This window comes from Sesamum indicum, linkage group LG7, assembly GCF_000512975.1.
Source record: "Sesamum indicum cultivar Zhongzhi No. 13 linkage group LG7, S_indicum_v1.0, whole genome shotgun sequence".
Lineage (NCBI taxonomy): Eukaryota > Viridiplantae > Streptophyta > Magnoliopsida > Lamiales > Pedaliaceae > Sesamum > Sesamum indicum.
Window position 1 is genome coordinate 7,435,293 of NC_026151.1, and position 21,342 is coordinate 7,456,634.

The 21,342-nt window shown below is 31.9% G+C and overlaps 2 protein-coding genes across 3 annotated transcripts; both read left to right on the forward strand.

Moving 5' to 3' along the window:
- Positions 5,966 to 8,182, forward strand: LOC105166520 (60S ribosomal protein L23a-like). The gene is given in 4 exon segments (XM_011085899.2): positions 5,966 to 5,981; positions 7,132 to 7,266; positions 7,269 to 7,494; positions 8,056 to 8,182. Coding segments are annotated over 4 exon segments (462 nt in total). The 3' UTR covers positions 8,141 to 8,182.
- LOC105166521 (probable magnesium transporter NIPA1) lies at positions 12,751 to 17,794 on the forward strand. Of its 2 annotated transcripts, none has more exons than XM_011085900.2 (9): positions 12,751 to 13,319; positions 13,471 to 13,680; positions 14,304 to 14,360; positions 14,539 to 14,629; positions 14,707 to 14,867; positions 15,617 to 15,744; positions 15,838 to 15,975; positions 16,501 to 16,593; positions 17,411 to 17,794. In XM_011085900.2, exons 2-9 carry the CDS (start codon positions 13,554 to 13,556, stop codon positions 17,582 to 17,584), a joined length of 969 nt encoding a protein of 322 aa, XP_011084202.1. In that variant the 5' UTR covers positions 12,751 to 13,319; positions 13,471 to 13,553; the 3' UTR covers positions 17,585 to 17,794. The 2 variants fall into 2 exon arrangements, with proteins under 2 accessions (XP_011084202.1, XP_020551144.1); XM_020695485.1 differs by lacking the exon at positions 17,411 to 17,794 and adding an exon at positions 17,218 to 17,373.

Sequence of the window (21,342 nt, forward strand, 5' to 3'; positions counted from 1 at the left end):
GTCTCTATGTATAAATCCGTATCATCTACATACATTAAAAGTAGTTTGATACATAAAATTCATGGACATATATATTTATGGATCAAATTGATATTACTTGACTTTCACTTAAAAGCTAACGAGTGTTGTAGCCATTTTTTGGAAAGTTACATATATTTTTAACTTCTAACATTTCATGTTGTAGCTATTTAACAAACTATTTATTAGTACTTTTAAACAAGTAAATAGGAACTTGATGCATTTTATGCATTATGAAATTCACAAATAAAGTCATAGTTATTGGTGATCAATTTCACTCAACTTCTACTCTCTATTCACAAATACATTGACATAAATGTGTTTGTGCGAAGTGATAAATTATGAGTTGTAACACATGATTTGAGAAAATCTCCTACTTCATTTTTTGTTTCTAGATAAGACCGTCTGTACTTAGAGGAGTGCTTTGTCAAGAACCCCTTGTCGTTTGTTAATAATTCAAAAAATAAGAAATGTTTAAAATAAAAAATTCTTTTAAAATTGGTAAGATAGGAGTATTACTCTTAAATAAATATCAATGAAAATGAAATATGATAATTCTAGCCTCTGAATCCACAAAATCCTTCGTATCCGTCCTCCATTCTCTACTTAGTCTGTTACTCTGTTTCCTTCCCAATATATATGTCTAACCGTTATGTCCATTCCATGAACAACTTCTTCATCCAAATCCGCAACCATTACAAGTCTGCAACCTTATGTCCCCTATTTTTGGAGCGTTTGTAAGGTCAACAATGACAATTCTTTTCAAGTGCAGCAATAGAGAAGTAATCCCATACCCCATTGCTAGCTGTGGTTGTTTATTTGGCAGTTACATCGGATTGATGTTCATTGCAAATCCACTGATGCAGAAAATTCTCAAGTTTTCCATTCTCATATGATGTCCGAAAGTTGATTAGTAGTAGGTCGGCAGGAAGTGATGCATCATGCTCAAAGATAGGCCGATTGTTCGTTAGGGACGATTTATAGATTAACAAGTTCCCACAAATAGAGTGCAAAGTGGGTCCGCATAAATGATTGAGACCTCACAAACAACATCACTCTCATCTTATCTTATAAAGATTTGTGATTGAGTGATGTAAAAGCATGTTGCATTTAAATCTTATGACAAGTTGCAATGGTTTTGACGAACACAATTGTAACATTATTTCTCGTCCCAAGTTCGTTTCAACTTGGTAATAAATTTGTCATTCACAATCAGGAAATGGTTATTTAATTTTTGTTAGAAGACCATAGCAAAAACTTGTGATGAATATCTGCCATTAGAAGTTTCCCATAATTTCTGCTCTATTTTGCTATAGAAACTTTTCTCAGCAAGTGGCGTGCAAATTTTGCGTCGAATTTCATGATCACAAGTCATCGCAATTTTGCACCAAAATTATCACCAATATTATTCACAAAATGCCCATCTCTATTGGACACTTTCTTATATTCTAAGTTCCTAATGATGCTTACCAACTATATTTATAACCTTTTTGTATTGTTTATTTAGTTCTTTTTTGAATAATGATTCATAAAACTTCATCATATTTTTTTAGCTAATGGATTATGTTTCACAAGATTCTAAGAGTAAAAAGTTGCAAAGGAAAAATAAGATCACATGCTATCTGAGAAATTAAAGAAAAACAAATTATGTCCTTTGCCTTATATTTCTCTTTAACATTGGAGAAAAACATGCTATGTTTGATGAAGTGCTTAGTGAGTTATTTCATTATGGTACTTATAAATGAGCTTATTGAAACGTAATTAGTTTTGTTAGGGTGTTTGACTACACAAGATGAAGAAATTATATTTTGGGTAAATTACATTTTGCCATTTGAATTATCTCCGTTTTTACACTTTATTATTCCAACTTTTTTTTTGTGTCAAGTTACCATCTTAACTTTTTGAAATTTTCAGTTTGACATATATGATCTTTTTTTATACATCACATGTTGTGCATATTTAAAAAATCACAGAACCCTTAAACATTATATGTGCACTGAATGTGATGTTTTTTTAATAAAATATTTGGAAGAAAAACAGTTATAAATGGCAAACAAACTTTCATAAAGTTGAGATGGTAAGTTCATAAAAAACAAAAAAAAAATAGATGTCAAAATGTAAAAACGGTTATAGTTGGAATGGTAAAATACAATTTACCCTTATATTTTTATCCCTCTTATACCGATTACAAATTTGATCCTCAATATGTGAGTTTTGCACACACATGAACCCATTTGTCAAGTTTCCATCCAAAAGTAACGAAATTGCACACATAAGTTGCAAGTGAAGGTGAAAAGAGTGGAATGGACAAATGTTGATGCCAAAATGTTAGCTAATCTCGTATAATTGATTTGGAGGCAATTTTCACAATTTTGCCAAAAAGCAAAACAACTACCGACACCCTATTTCATGCCTCTTTTCTTGAATTGAGCTTTTGACTCAAAAAGAAAGAAATTTCTCTTGAATATCACCTTCCCAACATTAAGAGAAGCTATACCAACAATTTTTCCAATTCTAATTAAAGAAATGAAAGAAGAAGCAAAGTAGTGGGATTGAAAATAATTTTTTTCCCAAAAAGATGTGTATCTTACATACAGTAAATACATATACGTATATCATTTTTTAAAATAATTGAGTACTATTTGAATGAGGTGATCAATAAATATACTTTATATGAAAAGATAAGTCTTCAATTTGAGTGTCACTATCATAAAATTTACTTAGATGGAACCATAAGAAGTAGCTAAATTGAAGATCTGGGTAAAAAAAATCAAAGAAATTGGAAAATATTACTGCACATTTAGTGCACATTGAAACTTCTTATTGCACTTCTATTGCTCATATTTTCCATGCCTAGTAGAACTTTATTCACTTGTCCTACTGCTATTTTTTCTAAAGTAACAAAAATAAAAATGCACTAATTAACTGTCCAATTCCTAATATAATAATTTGTTTCAAATATTATATCTTCCTAATACTAATAGTTCTATTAATATACAACCCAAATAATTTAAAATTATACAATTAGCTTTTATGTTGTTTTGATGAACTATATGTTTGTTTTTATGGCTTAATCTAATACTTCACGCGTCTTATTTCAGTATGAAGATGTACCTGAAGTCCCACCACCCGTGCAACAAAGAAACATCGACAAAGTGCGGCCACATCTTCTGCAAAAGGTGTATTGTGGAGGCACTGACCAACGAAAGAAAATGCCCGATATGTAGAAGGAAGCTCAGAATAAAAGACATATTTAGGATCTATCTTTCAAACAATGGTCGATAAGATCATAATTCTTATAATGCACAACTACATTTTCTAGAAGAACATCTTCAAGTTAATAGTTTCTTGTTAATTGCTATATTTTGTTATTGTTAGTTGGAGATCCATGTTGTTGTTATTATCAGACAAATTAAAGAATATCATAGAAAAAAGGGAAATATTTACTTAAATATCATTCGTGTATATTTTGTGCATATATTGTGCTGTGAGTCCCGTGCTAGTTATATACTGTAATAATTAATATTTATGCCTGAGCTTATAGGGGTAGTCATGATCTTTCATCTAATCAGAACTTGTACATTATTGACTTATCACGTTGATGCTAAACTTCACGAAATGTTGCTACGTTGAAGACTTGCTTGAGTTCATCTCTAGTGCATTATTTATCTCTCTCTCTCTCTCTCTCTATATATATATATATATTTATTTGAAATCTATATGTCTAATTAATTCCTCAACAATAATGTATTAATTAAAAGTTATCTCTAAATCCATACATCGTTGATTACTTACCTTTGTCCCAATACTAATATAGATCCTTTGTTCTCTCTATGTAAATTGATATTGTCTACAAACATTAAAAGTAGTTCGATACATAAAATTGATTTGACAATCACTTAAAAACTAATGAGTTTATTTATTTTGTCTTTGTATATCTTATGTTTTAATCTTGAAATTTTTGATATGATGATAAAAAGCATTTAAAATCACTTTCATTTAATATCAACCATAACTTCAATTATGTCTCATACTCTCTCATATAGATTCTATGTTAATTTACTCATAGAATATTATTAACTCCCTAATCAAATTACTTTATGATAAAAATATTTACAACATTGATCAATGTCATCTAAGATGAACTATAACTTCAAATTAAATTATCTTTATATTCATGTTGAAGAAATAAATCAATCCCACATTTTCTTCGTTCTTGTTTAGTTGTTAATTTACCGCTATCTTAATGGCAACTTTAGTATAATGTTATTATTTGAATTAAACTTATGTTAATAACTTTTAACACCCCTCATATATCTCTCTTTAGCGTTTTCGAAATTCTAAAAAATACATTATAAAGCTCATGATTCTACCTTTCAATTGATTTTTCAAAAGCTACACATAATTTAACTTTGATTATTTCATCAAATTGCTATAATTGTTTAACAAAATACTTATAAATACTTTCAACAAGAGAATTTGATGCATTTTACACAATAAATTTCACAAATAAATTAAAAAATATTGGTGATCAATTTCATTCAAGCTTCTTGGTGCTCTTCATTTAACATCAATTTTACTTGATTTGATCGACGTATATGTTGACATGCATGTAATTGTGCTCAATAATAGATACTAACTCGTAACAAATAACTTGCAAGAATTTTCAACTTCGCTTTTTTAAGGTGGAGAATTTGTTCGTTCGCGAAGAGCCTACTGAAATGAAACTACAATCCCCTTTGCTATCCCCAATGACCACCCCCAAACACTTGCAACCCTAGGTTGCAAGACTCAACTCATCCGTGTGAGACATTTTGGAGCTCAAATTAATTTTAGCAGCTCTAAAAATTACAAAAAATGGTAGCATTTTATTTTATCGAATTGCAAAGACCCGACATGACAGCATTGAACAGAATCAAGGCTGTCACAGGAGAAGCTCCTTTGTTATCATCCCTCAGAGGAGATGAAATCTCCAACAAAAGAGCTTGGAGTTTTTGTGTTTGTCTCCTTGAGATGAAAAAGTCAAGTATCCGTTTAAAATATTTTCAAATAAATTAATGAACCATTCTTGTTAAACTTCATCACAGAAAAAAAGTAGTAAATTCATAGAATTGCTTATATGAGAAGAAAATAATGCTAGTCTGAAAAAATAAGTTGTCTGCAACGGGGATCACAAAATAGAAGTCATGCCAATAGCATAATCATATATGCCCTTGTTGCGAACTACAACAACTCTTCAGCAAATAAAGAAATTGAGTCTTTTAAGTTTTCTAAGTGTCCAAATTTTCAAGGATTTGGAATACCCGGTGGTAAGACGGTCAAATCAAAGTATGAATATAAAAGAGGCTTAATTTTATTTCGAACGCATATTGGGCCAGATCAATAAACAGTAATAGTACTATTTCTACTATGAGGGGGAAAAGAATAGAACCAAAACTGATACCATGTGGAAAATTAGGGTCTAACATGAAAATAAAGTACTTGAAATGCAAATCTCTATAAAATATAATATTAAAATTGACTACTTTAGAAAGCATAGCACCAAACTTGACTCCCTATACTGTGCTACCATTTTCTCATATTCTAAATAGTAAATCGCTCCTTGAGTAAGTGACGATTTATCCTGAAACGAAAGAAAATAGCACAAATAGAAAGAAATAAGAAAAGTGAAAAAGTGAAAAGGAAACACGTTAAGGAGCGTGACGTACACGTGCGTTGCCTCGAACTGTTTGAGTACTCCCAAATTTTCAAAAAACCCTAAATTGGCGGCCTGGTCGTAAGGTTTTTCTCCTCCTCTTTCTCTGACAATTTCCAAGTATAATTCGAATGAAATGTGTATACGTATATACGTGGTTTGGTACAGTAGGAATGCATTTGATTTTTCTTTTTGATAGGTTGATTTTGCAGGTGCAGAATTAATTAGGGTTTAGTGTTTCTTTAGCCCCAAATGGCTCCTGCTAAAGGCATGCAGTTCCAGTCCTTGCAGATTTCAGATTTCATTATATGAGTTATTTTATTTCTTTTTCTCTCCTGTCTTTTTTCTCGTGTGTATCTGGGTATATGTTGCAACATAATAAAGTGGATTCGTGTTTTTAAAGAACTATTTGGAAATCCTTCTTATGTTTTGGTTGTAGTTTTTGTAATCTGAAACGTGTTCTGTTTTTCTGGAAGCTTTAAGAAGAGTGAGGATATTTAGGCAGAAGATTGGAGAGAGCAAAGATAGGATATGTTTTCTAATGGCTGTTAAGGAAGGAGTTGAGAGTTCTTCTTGAGCTGTGAGAAACTGCAAGTTGAAACAGAGACAATTTGTTAGATGGTGTTAATAGATGTTCTCAGGTTGAAAGCATTAGACACACAGATGTCACTGCTTGATCCAGAAGGGGCTGAGTGTTTGTGTTCAATAGCTGTATGTACTAGCAGTCAAATGTTAAGGTTGGCGTATAAATCTTGAGGGCAGATAAGAATTATGTAGGTCTTGTCAAAGGCCCATTAACATGAAATTTGTTTTAATGGTGTATTTATTACTGAATTCAGGAGTTTTGAGAATGACAATAGCACTCTGTTGGAATCTTCCCTGGATATTCATGTGAAGCAATGACAATAACACTCCCTTGTAAGGATCAGTGGCTATTCCTTGAAGCTGATATAACGTCTCTGCAGATTTTAAATCCTCAATGCATAGTGGAAGAACTACAGGGGAGAGTAGCGTAGGGTTAAACTTTAAAGAACTATAGGAGAGATGTGAGTGTGTTAATTTTTTACTCCTAATAGATTGAGTTAAATCTTTTAATCTATGGCAATTTGTGTAACATATTCATAAACATTCTTGGGTGTAGTTGGTTGATCACTCCCATACTATATAATTGTTTTGCTTGAGAAAAGGGAAAGCATTAGCATTGACCGTGAAAGATTTGTTAAAACAATTTAGCAACTATAGCTTTTATAGCATTCTAGCAGTTCCTGCAACACCAGTTTCGCATAAACTAATTGTGGTCTCCTTTTGTATCAATACTCTTGTGGAGCATGATATTGTTTTTGTGTCTGGTCAGTTTTACTGGCTTTTAATGCAGTCTTGCATTGGTTATGTATTTCTGCATTTATCTACATGTGTAGTTGATCCGACCAAGAAATCAGATCCCAAGGCTCAGGCATTGAAGACTGCAAAAGCTGTAAAATCAGGTTCTACAACATTTAAGAAGTCCAAGAAGATACGTACGAAAGTTACATTTCACAGACCACGAACCTTGAAGAAGATAGAAATCCTAAATACCCTCGTATCAGTGCTCCTCCCCGTAATAAACTTGACCACTACCAGATCCTCAAGTATCCCCTTACAATTGAATCTGCAATGAATAAAATTGAAGACAACAACACCCTTGTTTTCATTGTTGATATCCGCGCTGACAAGAAGAAGATCAAGGATGCAGTCAAGAAAATGTACGACATCCAGACCAAGAAAGTCAACACTCTTATCAGGTAAAGCTTTTATGTACCCTTTTTACAGTTGCTATAGCTTTTCTTTTGTCAATCTGCATTTAGGTTGCAACCCATCACCCTGCTATTAGATGGCCTCGATATAACATCATTAGAGTTGTATTTAACATAAACTCATCTCACTCTTTTATCAGCAGTTTTTCTTAGTTATGTATAGGTCCTCTATAAATGAAAAGTGGCCATATTATCTTATCCTAGTCCCATTTGAAGGATTTAGTTCTGAAATATTTCAAGTGTCCCAATCTCTTTCTATAGAAAGGTTTCACCTGAACATTCCATTCTATATTTGATAGATGAACTTATACTTGATTACCAGTTATGTGTTTTAGAAGTTGGCCGAAAATTTATAGCTAAATGGTGAACCATCTAATTCCCTTTAGCCCCCACCAACTTGATTCTTTGTATAAGTTGCAGTCTGCAACATGAGATACCCAAATTTTGTTGTGTATTACTCGACTTGTGTATGTGAACCGTGTGTATATTCCTAGGGTCACATACTTGTAATTGTTTCCTACTTTTGAAGTTTATTATTTGCTACTTCAGGCCGGACGGGACTAAGAAGGCTTACGTCAGGTTAACTCCCGACCATGATGCTCTTGATGTTGCCAATAAAATTGGAATTATATAAGTCATTGGCTCCAGTTTTGTCCGGATTGTTCTTTTCTTGAGGGATAGGACCTCAAAGGCACTCAGAGTTTTGTAAAAGTAGATTAACAATCAAAATGATTTCACTTTGGGTGTTGTGTTTCAGACAGTGCTTTCTCGATCAATTTTTTACTGTTGATTTAAATGTGTTGTCAATATGCGTTACTTTTTATCAACGTCCTTCCTCGTTTTGTTGGATCCATTTTCTCAATTTTATTTAGGGATAATTAAATTTACACCCCTTGATATATTGTTTTTTACACATATCATTCATGTTTGTTGAAAAATTACAGATGCTGCCCTTGGCAACCTTTTTCAGCCCAAAAAAGTCGCTTAATGATGAAAATTAAAAAATGCCTTGTTGTTTTGGTCCAATTTTAATATAATTTTTTAAGGACAGAAATACTCTTAGGGAAGGTTTCTAGAATAACCGAAAGGTGTAGCTATACTATTTTACTAACTTTAATTAATAAGTTTAGAATGGGCATAGCTATAATATTTTACTAACTTTTTAAATTGAATCTTTATATTAAATTACACTTTTGATCCCATAGAGTAAGGAATTCAACACTTAATTCTATGCTTTATGGATTTTTAAAATGGTCTCAAAATTGAAAAGTTTGTCATATTTAATCTTCTACTTTATGGGATTTATAGGATTAAATGTGTTGAATTTTTTTAGGGTTATTTTGAAAGTTTTATAAAGCATAGGCCCAAATAAATTAAGTCTCTTTTTAGTTTTAAGACTATTTTGAAAATTTTGTAAACTAGAGGACAAAAGGTGTTGAACCTTCTATGAATCAAAAGTGTATTTTTGTTAAATTACATTAACAATAGAAATATGAATAAAATTAATTTTTAGATTATAAATTTAAATTTAAAAAATTGTCACACTTATACAAATTATTCTTAAAATTCCATTGGGCGTGGCAACCACCTATCTCGAAATACACACTCCTTCTCCTAACCCTATTTGCCACCGACACCCACTAATGAGCATATCTCGAGCCTCAGTCATGTTATGCCATATCAGCGAAGGTCACACCCCCAAGTGTGCTAACAAGAACGACGACATGGGAAAGTACTTTGCTTGTAATGTCTAACTCAACAAGGTATGAGGCCGTTTGAACAGCCGCCACCCTTGCTTAGACAATCAACGAGTACGTCGCTCCCCCTTATTATGCCATAAAAAATCAGCCATCATCTTCTCTTTGTCATCATCATCCTCACTAGTGAATTAACCTTTTTGCACATTAATTAAGGTTCTACTTGTGTGAGAAAATGTCCACCTGAAATTTATGGTATAGTCTTATCTTCTTCTATATCTAGCACAATAAAATCAACACGAATCATAAATTTGCTTACTTTAATGAACACATTCTCCACTATCCCCCTCGGATATTTAATGCTCTTATCCGTTAAATGCAAAGTCACTATAGTGGGAGTAAGCTCAGGCATTCCAAAATTATCAAAAATAGAAGATGTCATCAAATTAACGCTATCACCTAAATCACATAGAGCTTTATCAAAATTAATTGCTCCTATAGTGCAAGGAAGAGAAAACGCCTTGGATCCTTGAGTTTTGGTAGAAGTTTGTGAAATTACTTATCTAAATTAGCATTCAGAATTCTTTTGGGATATGAAATATATGGAGGAAAAACATCTAAGTTAAGTTTTAGAATACTCTCTTTTGTTTCCTCTTGGAGCTTTTTCTCTTGTTGAGGTTGTGTGTCCTTCATTTGCTCCTTCGGTGGCTCTTATCCAATGGATTTTCTGTGTCACTTGGGAGTCGTCTCTCTTTTCTACTAGACGTCATGTTCGCCAGTTGTCCAACTTGAACCTCCAAATTCTGGATTGATATGCATCTTGATCTTGGAACTTTGTGTTGGTCGTGGTGATGAACTTGGAGATCATGTCTTCTAGATTGCTCTTCTTCACCTGCGGTGGTTGCTAGTATCCTAATGGCTCTTGTTGCTAATTGTTATTCCACAAAAAGTTGGGGTGACTACACCATCATGGATTCTTTGTCTTCGAGTATGAGTTGAAATCAAACCTACCACCATGAGAAATAAAGTTAGCATTTTAAATGAGTGGCAAATGAACATTCTACCTTACAGTCTTAACTCAAGTGTCTCATTTGACCACATGCACCATAGAGTCCCATGGCTGCAACATTCCACATCGTAACTCTAAAGTCATCCATTTTTATGTCAGCACAGTCATCTGACATCATTGAGTCCACATTGTGGATACCAGCTACTCTTCTGCCAAGTTTCTCTTGACTATAAGGGTACATGCTGGATATCATCTCATTAATTATGTTATAAGCTTCCAAGGCAGTTTTCTCTTAATAGTATCACTTGCAGTTGCATCAGTGATAGTTCTATAGCAAAGTGACACCATTACAAAAAGTTTGTACCTATTCGCAAACTGATATCTCATGATGAGGGCATTTTCCTAAAAAGTTCCCATGCCTCATACAATAATTTCCTTTCAAGCTGCACAAAGGAAGTAATATAATTTAACATCTTAACAATTTTAGAGGGAGGAAAATATTTCATAAGGTTGTAGGTCCACCTAATTTGATCCAATTAGTGTAACATTAACAGATTAATCTAAAAAGCAAATATTTTTAAAAGTTAAGGTTCTTCCCAAGTTAATTTGATATATTCTTCCAAATTATATCAAATCTACTATTACCAAGGAATTAGTGAATTTCTCTCTTCTAAGACTCAAAATAATAATAATGTACTAAGATCTGTGAAAAACTATACGTAACTAGATGAATCATGTCTATGTATGTCTACATATCATTCAATTTACACCATAAATTATCATGTCCACTATGTAGAATTTCCTTCCAATTCGTCGACATAATTAATTTAATCTGAGAAGGGATCAAGCTATCAAATTATAATAATAAGCACAATAGTTGAGCAAAATGGAGCAATTTTGACTCAATTCTAAATTTTCAGAATTTTTTTTTTTTATTGTAATCAATATTCTCATTGCTTGCTTTAAAATTGCAAAGTTATATTTTTAATTATGAATTCATTCTGTTACCAAATTTTTAGATATATAAATATATATATATATATGCTAAATTGAGAAAAATCATGTTTAGTCAAACAACATTGATTAAGAATATATTAAGTTAATAACTGATTTTTTAATACATGATTCTAATTAATTTAGACCATCAATATAATAATTGATTATGTTATCATACTTTAAATTATTCATTTTATTTAAATATTTTTCCAGCCAAAGAGAGATGACATTAAGACTTGTATTAGCTGTTCTTTGATTTTAAAAAACTAAATAAATAAAATTGGATGCATTAAAATTAGCAATCAATATTTTGAGATTGCAAACTTTCCATATAAAATATATTACGTAAACAAAATATAATAAATTAGGATTTTAGATTCTCATAATTATGCATCAAAATTAATAACCTTAATTAAATATTTTTTTAATCATCCCACAATATTTAGAACCTTAAATAGGGGTCTCCAAATCCACAAGAAATGCATAAAAAAGATCTCAAGTACTCAAGGTATGAAATCTTTTTCTTTCCTTATTTTTAATATTTTTTATTATCAGTTATTTTGTTTTATGAGTACATATGTGTATGTAATTTTCTGTATTAATTATAGATTTTGTATTTAATTTATATTTACTATATATTACACATATTTGACTATTTTATTAATAATCTTTGGTAGGTAGATTAAAGATTGCAGATATTTTTTCTCGGTGAGAATCAATACTTCCATTGAAATTTTAATTTTTTTTTATTGTCATTATTTTATTATTTGAGTTCATAAATTATCAATATACAATTGTTTCAGAATCATAAAAGAAAAACCTTAAAACTATTAAAAGTTTTTTTTAAAAAATAAATTATATTCAATGCAAAATTCATACTTATATATCTATATTGTGCGTGGAATATGAAATAATTCAAAAAAAAAATTAAGAAAACACCCAAGGTTTGAATAATTTTTTCATTGATTTTTATTTTTTTATTATCAATTATTTTATCTGATGAGTTAATAAAATATGTGATATATATGATAATTATAAACTTTTTTATTTAATTTCTATCATGCTTATTTCGATTATTTTATTGATTATTTTAATTATTGCGATATTATTTTTTTTTTATAAATTATTCTATTATTTGAGTTCACACGTATTATGCCCATAATTATCTTATATAAACAATAAATAAGAATTTATATATTTTTTAAAAAAAAAACGCAATATATGTTACTCTTTTCTTATTTTTCAAAAATTTAATTTTTTTTAGGTAATGCCTTTTCATTATAATAGATATGTCTTATATATAAAAATTATTTTATTTCATGCTTTGCTGGTTGGGAAAGAGATGTGCCTGTAATTATCTTAAAAAAACAATAAATAAGAATTTTATATATTTTTAGAAAAACATAAAATATCTTACTTTTTTTTTTATTTTTCAAATTATTATAATGAAATTAGAGTGGTGCATAGCACGAGACACACGGTATAATACGTATATAACACAGGTTCTAGACCAGTAATAAAATTATAGTAGAAAGGTAAGAATCCCTGCATTTACCAAGAAAAGATGCAGGGGTGGATGCGAGATGCGTTTATGTTTGAGAGCGTGGGATTCGGAGGTGACCATAAATTTTTGTGGGATGTAACGGATGGACATGCCGCAATTTGCTTTAATCTGCTCTCAGCAACCCCGTTTCTCTTCTCATCTCTCTTTCCCCCCTCCCTTTCTCTCTACCATCTCCCACATCTTTCTTGCAGGGAGGGAGTGAGAGAGAAAGAGGGACAAAAAATTGTCGTGTCGTAGAAGGAGGACACGCGCACAGCATTTCGACGAAGGGAAAAAGCAGAAATTTGAGGGGAGAGAGATTAAACCCTGCCCATTAGATTAATTTCTGTAAATTAAATGTTTTTGAATGATATATCTTCATCCGAAATTCTTTTTCAAGGACGGAAGAGGAGAGAGAGGCTGAATCATTATCAAGATATTTGTGCGTAGGGGCCTTGAGATTGGCTTCTTTATCTGAAAGCTGAAAAGAAAAAAAAAATTATCTTCATTTGCCATGGTGGTTTTACATTTTTAGCTCTTTTCCCACATGCTAAAGGAAGAAAACAGGGTTGGTTTTTTTCCTTGTCTTGCTGGGATTTTTTGGAAGTTTTTGTTTTCCTTGTTCTAGTTTTTTCTATGTTTTCTTGAATGAGTAATTTGTTATTTCTTTTGCCTGATTTGTTAAATATATAAATGATTCTACTGATTATGAATGGCAGGACTATTCAGGGCAGGGAATGCATTGGCTACTTTGGAATTCTTAATCCTTGCTTGCTTGTATATTTCTCTCCATTTCTGAGAAATGGTGGGAGTATCAGATAATATCCGTGGGTTTTTCTTGGCAATTTCTTCAAGTATATTTATCGGTTCGAGTTTCATCATAAAGAAAAAAGGTCTAAAAAGGGCAGGGGCTGCAGGAACTCGAGCAAGTTAGTTTTGTTTTCTCCTTACATATGCCTTTTATTCTTATAATGTGATTTCCATGGCATTTGGTATTGATTATTTTATGTTTGATGTGTCTACTAGAGAATAAGCAATTACACCATTGGGAAAAAGTAATATGAAAAGGTCTGATTTGTTTGAATGAGGTCACAGAACGGAGAAGGGGAAGTATATCTGCTTACTGTTTTGTAATATTCAGTAGAATAAACTGAAAATTTACGTTTCAGATCAAGTTGTTAACATTATAAATTTTTAGTATTGAAATGTATGGTTGTAAATGAGGTTCTAGCAAATGCTTTGCAAAAGTAAGCATGTGAAATAGTAGACGTAGGGTGAAAATGTTGAGATGGGAGGTCTAAGAAGGGAGAAAGGCTAGCGTGTATCATGGTAAAGGACTGACTAGTGTAACACTATCCCTGATGTGGTGTATAGGATTTCTGGTAGAAATGTATAACTTATGTGATTATAAGCACTGAAAATAATTAAATTTCTAGATTTTACATTATAAGTACGTCTCTTTGATCTTGATTCTTTAGTCTTTACTTTAAATCCTTAGGATAATTCTTTTGGAATTACTCGCTATGTGTTGAATAATATGCTTTTTGATCAGGTGATGGAGGATATTCTTACCTGAAGGAACCTTGGTGGTGGGCTGGGATGATTACAAGTAAGATTCTTTGAATACAGTGTGGTGGATAAGACATTGTGATTAAAACTTAATTATTGGACTATCTCTGCACATGGATATTCATTCATGTAATATGTTTTGACTCATTTTCATCTTGAATTATCATAAGAAAGAACATCTTATACTATTTTATCACTATTTTACATGCTTATGGCAGTGATCCTTGGGGAGGGTCTAAATTTTGCTGCCTATGCATATGCTCCAGCTATCCTTGTCACTCCCTTGGGAGCTCTGAGTATCATTTTCAGGTATTGTAGTATAGCACCAATTAAGAGCTTTTACAGCAGCATATTTAGTCGAGTAACAAAATATAATTCTCATGCAGTGCAATATTAGCCCATTTTATTTTGGATGAACGGTTACATATGTTTGGGGTGGTTGGTTGTATCCTCTGCTTGTTTGGTTCTGTCACTATTGTTTTGCATGCCCCCCTGGAGAGGGATATTGAATCCGTCAAGCAAGTATGGCAGCTTGCCACTGAGCCAGGTATTAATGGTTTTCTCGTTGCTTTCTTTTGATAAGTTGTAAAACAGATTGCATAATATATGGAAAAGACAAAAAAGAAGAAAAGAGAGTGAAATCAAACACATGATCTTACAACTTCTACTTGATTTGGAGATGAACTGTTGTTACGTCCCAATCAGGTCTCTCTTACTATGGCAACAACCATCCATCAATTAATATAACTAGGGTGCCTGTAAACAATTGCAAAATCACACTTTTACCCTTAGGCAAACAGTGATGTTGGATCAAGCCCCGCGCTCCAACATATTTTTCCTGCTTCAATCAAACACTAAAAGTTGTTAGGCGACAATTTTTTTCTAAATTTTATTTGTAGAATTCCATTTTTCAAATCTTCCACTAGATATATTATGGGTCTCAAAGAGCAAGCTCTTGTAATTTCATGCTTGATGGTCTAACTTACAAGTGAAAATTTTAACACAATAAGGTAGCATCACCAATGTATTTATCTCACGAAACATTGAGCAAAGCAGATGTAGCTTCAATGTCGAGACTAAACCAGGTGCAGTCTGAAAAGATAAAAGAACTGAACTGAAAATATTGTCTTTGATGTAGTATATTTGACACCAATTGTCCTTTTAGTTGTCAGTTAAATGTATAATAATTTCAGAGACATGTACATTTTTTTTGTGCAAGTATTTTAGACTTGTTATGTTTCATCTAAAGGCTATTCTTTATTTACTCCTAACTAATAATTTAATTGTGATCGACAGGGTTTATTGTCTACACTGTTGTAGTTTTGGTTGTCGTCATTGTATTAATAGTTTTCTATGTTCCACGCTATGGACAATCGCATATGGTTGTGTACATTGGAATTTGCTCCCTCATGGGTTCTCTTACAGTCAGTTCCCTCCTCTCTAGTGTTTTTATTCAACATCATCTCTTCATCAGACATGACGAAACATTTTTATGTTTTCTCCCTTCTCGTATGCAGGTTATGGGTGTCAAAGCAGTTGCAATTGCTCTGAAGCTGTCATTTTCAGGATCAAATCAGTTTATATACTTTGAGACTTGGTTTTTCACTATTTTGGTCATTGCTTTCTGTTTTATGCAGATGATATATCTGAACAAGGTATTTCTTTAGTCCTTTAGTGGCATGCTTCTCTTTAGATAAAATTATGTTTATTTAAATGAGTTCCATTAGTTGAGTAAAAATAAATTCACATTACTTTTTGGCATTGTCGGTATTCTTCAATGTAGCTTATTTCTCACTGAAGAAACTAGAAAACCCCTTTTCACTTTCGTCTCTGTAGTTAAATTTTGTTCTACTGAGCGATAATACTACTATGCAACCACAAAAAGTAGAGGTCGTCCCTTAGCACATCTTTGGAAGAATACTATTATCATGGACCGTAATTTTTTTTGTAAAAAGAACTCAAATTGTTATTGTCTTTATCATCACCTCTTTTGAGACTTGAGTTCTGTTTGCTACCCTTTGACAATGGTGCCATATATTAGTACAATCCAACTTAATTGAAAAGTATTATCATGATACATAAATAATGTTGGGGAATGGAACAAAAATCATTAGTTCTGAATTTCTTTCCAGTTAATCTTATTCTGATCCGGTTTGATTGTCTGAATGTTGACATTGCAGGCACTGGATATCTTCAATACAGCCGTGGTTTCCCCTGTGTATTACGTCATGTTCACTACCCTCACGATCGTAGCCAGTATGATAATGTTTAAGGTGACAGCAAATCTGCACTCTGATCTTACTATGAATCTTTACTTTTTCCTTGTTTTTTGGACCATCCAAACTTATTGCATTGAAATATTTGTTACTTGATTAGCATGTCATCTTCAGCATCTCCCTTGATCTTGAAACATGACACTACACTACTTGTCATCATGTCTTTTTACATATGTTGAAGAATGGGGTAGGGGGTGTGAGGGCTATAACATAAATTTTCAAATTGAGGGACTTCTTGTTTTAATATGCTCAAATTCTATGAAGTCTCTATATTATTATTCAGGGTAAATTGCAATACGTACCTGTATTATGGAAAATAGGTAAACAACCCCTCATGAAAAATAAAATAGCAATTTATCCTCTCTGTATTTTTCAAAATGTAGCAATTTACCTCTCTATATTTTTAAAATTGAAGCAATTTATCTCCTTATGTAGGGAGGTCAATTGCTTCATTTTTTAAAATATAGGGAGGTAAATTGCTATTTATTTTTCATAGGGGAGTAATTTACTCATTTTTATTATCACATGAGGGTAAATTGCATTAAACTCTTATTATTCATTTTAAATAATCTTGTTTATCATAACAAACACTCACTTTTTTGTTCTGTCGTTAAAACTCAGGAATGGCATTCACAAACTACAACACAAATTGTTGTTAATAAGAGTAATTTGCTATTTATTTTTCATAGGGGAGTAATTTGCTCATTTTTAATATCACATGAGGGTAAATTGCATTAAACTCTTATTATTCATTTTAAATAATCTTGTTTATCATAACAAACACTCACTTTTTTGTTCTGTCGTTAAAACTCAGGAATGGCATTCACAAACTACAACACAAATTGTTTCTGAGTTCTGCGGTTTTGTGACCATCCTTTGTGGAACGTTTCTCCTCCACAAAACAAAGGACATGGGAGGGTCCCCGACCATGGCGACCCCGCTATACCACCGCTCTAGAGATTCGAGTCCAAGAGAGGTAGAGCCTTGACGCATGCCGACATTGTTAAGTTTTGAGGATAAATATGCTGGAATAATTAGAGATAAAGCTCATGGCTATGGGGAAAATGAGCACACACTTCTTAGCACTAAAAGTTTTGCTGCTTGTAGGAAAAGTTGAAGTTCTGGTCCAAAGAGGAGTAAGTTTTCCATTTCAAATACCTCAAACCCAACTCTCCTTACTCTTGCACACCTCCACAATCTCCATATATAGATTTTCACAGACTTAAGATTAGAAGTGAATTAGAGACATTTTTCCCCCCCCCCCCCCCCCCCGAACCTTTTTTTTCTCTTCTCATTTTTTGTGGGGTGCTGTTCAAATTATATACTTGTAACATGAGAATGGATATTATGTTATACTCAGTTTAGACGGTGCTAACATGTGAATATGGTGCCTTGATGTGCAACTTTGTACAACATTGTGTCTCTTGTCATGGTTGTTTTTGTGTGTGTGTGTGTGCATGTTTTAAAAAGCAAAACTACCAATGTGACGGTGGAGGAAGCTTTTCGGGTTTTCATCCCTTCTATATAAAGATGTAAATAAAATAAGTATAACGGGAAGTACCAACTCCCTACATTTAGGAGGACTACTCCCTTGCAAGCATAAGCAAGAAAAAACATAAACACGAGCATCAGTCCTGTACAAAATAGTACCCTCTAGTTTCAAATCAACGAATAAATGAACAAGGAGTACTACTCATCATCTTAGTTCACCTTGTTCATTGAGAGGCTTGTGATATATTAGGAGTGTAGATTAATAATATTAAGGGTTATTTACACTTAGATCCCCTTTAAAAATTTGAAAGTACACTTTTCTTCCAAAAAAACTTTGAATTATACGTACATCCCTCCAAAAATTATTCATTTATACTTAATTTCTTTTATTAGGGTCTGAACAAAAAATGTTGATTTTTGCAAAATCAATTACATAAATTTTAATTTGGTCTTTTATTTAACATTTCTATGCATATTTTTATACTTATAAAGGGCTAAATATATATATATATATATGAAAGTAAGGTTAACATCATTATATTTTTCCTTTACAAGTACAAAATATTACACATGAATGTTGAATGAGGAGTAAAATTGAAAATTTATATAATTTTTTTTTGCTAACATTAGCACTTTTTGTCCAAACTCTAAAAAAGAGAAATATGTGTATACAATGAATTTTAAGAGGGGAAATAAGTGTAATTTCAAAAAAAATTTGAAGAAAAGTATAATTTCATATTTTTAGAGAGGTCTAAGTGTAATTTACCCTAATATTAATAAAAAATGTGGAGGCTTTTGGTGTGTTTTTAAATTATTTTACTAAATTGCCTTTTTCAATCTACACATAGGGTAACAACCCCATAATATCACTTCATAAATGAGAGTTAATAATATACGTTTAATTTGATAATTACAGCTTAATATCCTACATTATTATAACATTTTTACATTTATTAAACATTTCATTCAAAGTTAAAATTTAAATAATACAAAGATTTTTAATTAATACGTTTTCCTTCACAAATATATAATCATTATCAAATACATAAATACTTATTTTATATTTTGCACACGTATTGAATATGGTCAGTTGCTAGTTGTTTTAATTCCAACGTGAATGTACTATGCTTTTACAAAACTATGCATATTTTTGAAATTGTATATATATTGTTTACAATTCTAAATATTACAATTATTTTTTTATATAATTAAAAAGATCTCTAAAATTGGTTGTAATCATTTATAATTTTAGAAAATTAATCATTATTAAAAATAAATTCTATTAGTTTTTCTATAAGTTATTATCTTTCATTTTTTTTTGGGAAAGGTAAATTTCATAAATGGGAAAAGGAGGTATAATACAACAGTGCTCGTACGATATGTTATCCCTCGACAGGCCAAGGAATACGCTATAATTTATAAAGTGCACTAGAGCTAACAGAGCTAGGAAGATGTTTGCTAAGAATCCGTAGTCTGACATCCTCTATGATTAAGCTAGCTAATGTAGCCGACGACCTCGAAGTATACTCGAACCGTTTCATGTTGCGTTCCCTCCAAATATGGTCAACGCATGCCCAGTTATTATCTTTCATTAGTAAACACACGGATGGGGAGGTTTTTCCCATTAAATTTTATTTTAGGATGAAATAACAAGACTTATATACCTATCAAGTAACAACCATTAGCCTTCTAGTTAAATTTTAAAATTTTCTCATTCTTTTTCCTTTTTATTTTTTGCATATTACTAGTAAGTATAAATGTCAAGGTCGATTGCTATAGTACCGAGTTTGTTCCAATGTTTCTTATTCTTTTTGGTTTGTGTCCTAATGAAATGATTCCATTTGTATGCTTTATCGTTTGATGTGTTGTCGTTTTCAAAAATACAATGTATTATAAAATCATATTAAAATATAACAATAAATTAAATTCATATCCATTATATTAATTATTTAAAAGAGAATTATCAAAACTTTCTAAATTATTGATTAAACTTACTATTAGATAGATATTAGATAATATAAATAAAAATACTACATTTTATTATAAAATTAACATATGTGATATTGATGAATAATCTAATATATGATTTGATGCAAGCAAAAAGTTGTTCGTTTAGGTTGTCCTGGACTTGAGTCCTTGGGGCCGAATTACAAACCTAGAAACGAAAACCTGCAAAAAATACGTTAGCACTCTGATACTCAAGTTAGTAAACATTTGCGGAAAGATAAAAGTTGGACAAAATAAAGCAATAGCGTAGCACGAGAATGCTTAATATGTTAGTGTTTTATGCGTATGTTGTTATAAAAATATAGTACCCTTTACTGGAAGGGGAAGACTTGCTTTTATAACTATGATCTCCCACATGATGAAGAAGTATGACCCCTTTGGGTCAGTAGTTGTTGCAGATACACCTCCAACAAATTCGAAAGCAATTAATGGGGATCTTGAAGAATTGTGCTTGTTAGGAGGCCCTTGTGATCGAATAAGTCTCCTTGTAAAAATACGTCCCAAATTCCTAAAGGGTTGTTGGAGCGCATACTAGATGTGTAATCCTTTGTCATATGTTTCACTAATAGTCTATCTCCTGGGGGGTGAAACCTTCTGGCACTTGTGTACATGGACGCCCCAATAGTCATGTAGGTGTTAGGTAATTCTTCTTTGTGGGCCAGCGGGTCTTTGACACAACCACCATCTTTCAGGACTTTTATTGGGTGCCTGGATCGAGGGTCCCTCCTTCTTGGGCCTCATGCACTTATGAACTCCTTAATGTGCCTTATTCAGAATGGACTTCCTCTTGGACTGAGTGCAAATTTGAGGCATTGTTGTAGTGTTTTACTATATTTTTATGACGTCTGAATGAGTGTATTGACGTTTATAATTAAGATTTTTTCATTATAGATATATAAATATATGGGTATAATTCATTATTTAAGATATTTGATGATTGAATTACTATTTTTTCTAAAAATATTTAAGTTTTAGCATAATTATTTAATTGTAATTTAATTTATCCAAAATCACAAATATTGATCGATAACTCATTTATTCCATACGGTAGTAAACGCGGCCGAGGAGATTTGACTTGCACGCACCAAGTCCCCAGCCAAACCCCCCCACTTCATACATAACTATATCATTATCTCCTTCCTACGGTATCCTCCTCTGACTATAATTAGGGTTCGGCCATTCCTGAAAAGTTTCCCAATACAATGGCCGATCGGAACAATAATCCACCTGTCAACAGCAATTCGGCCG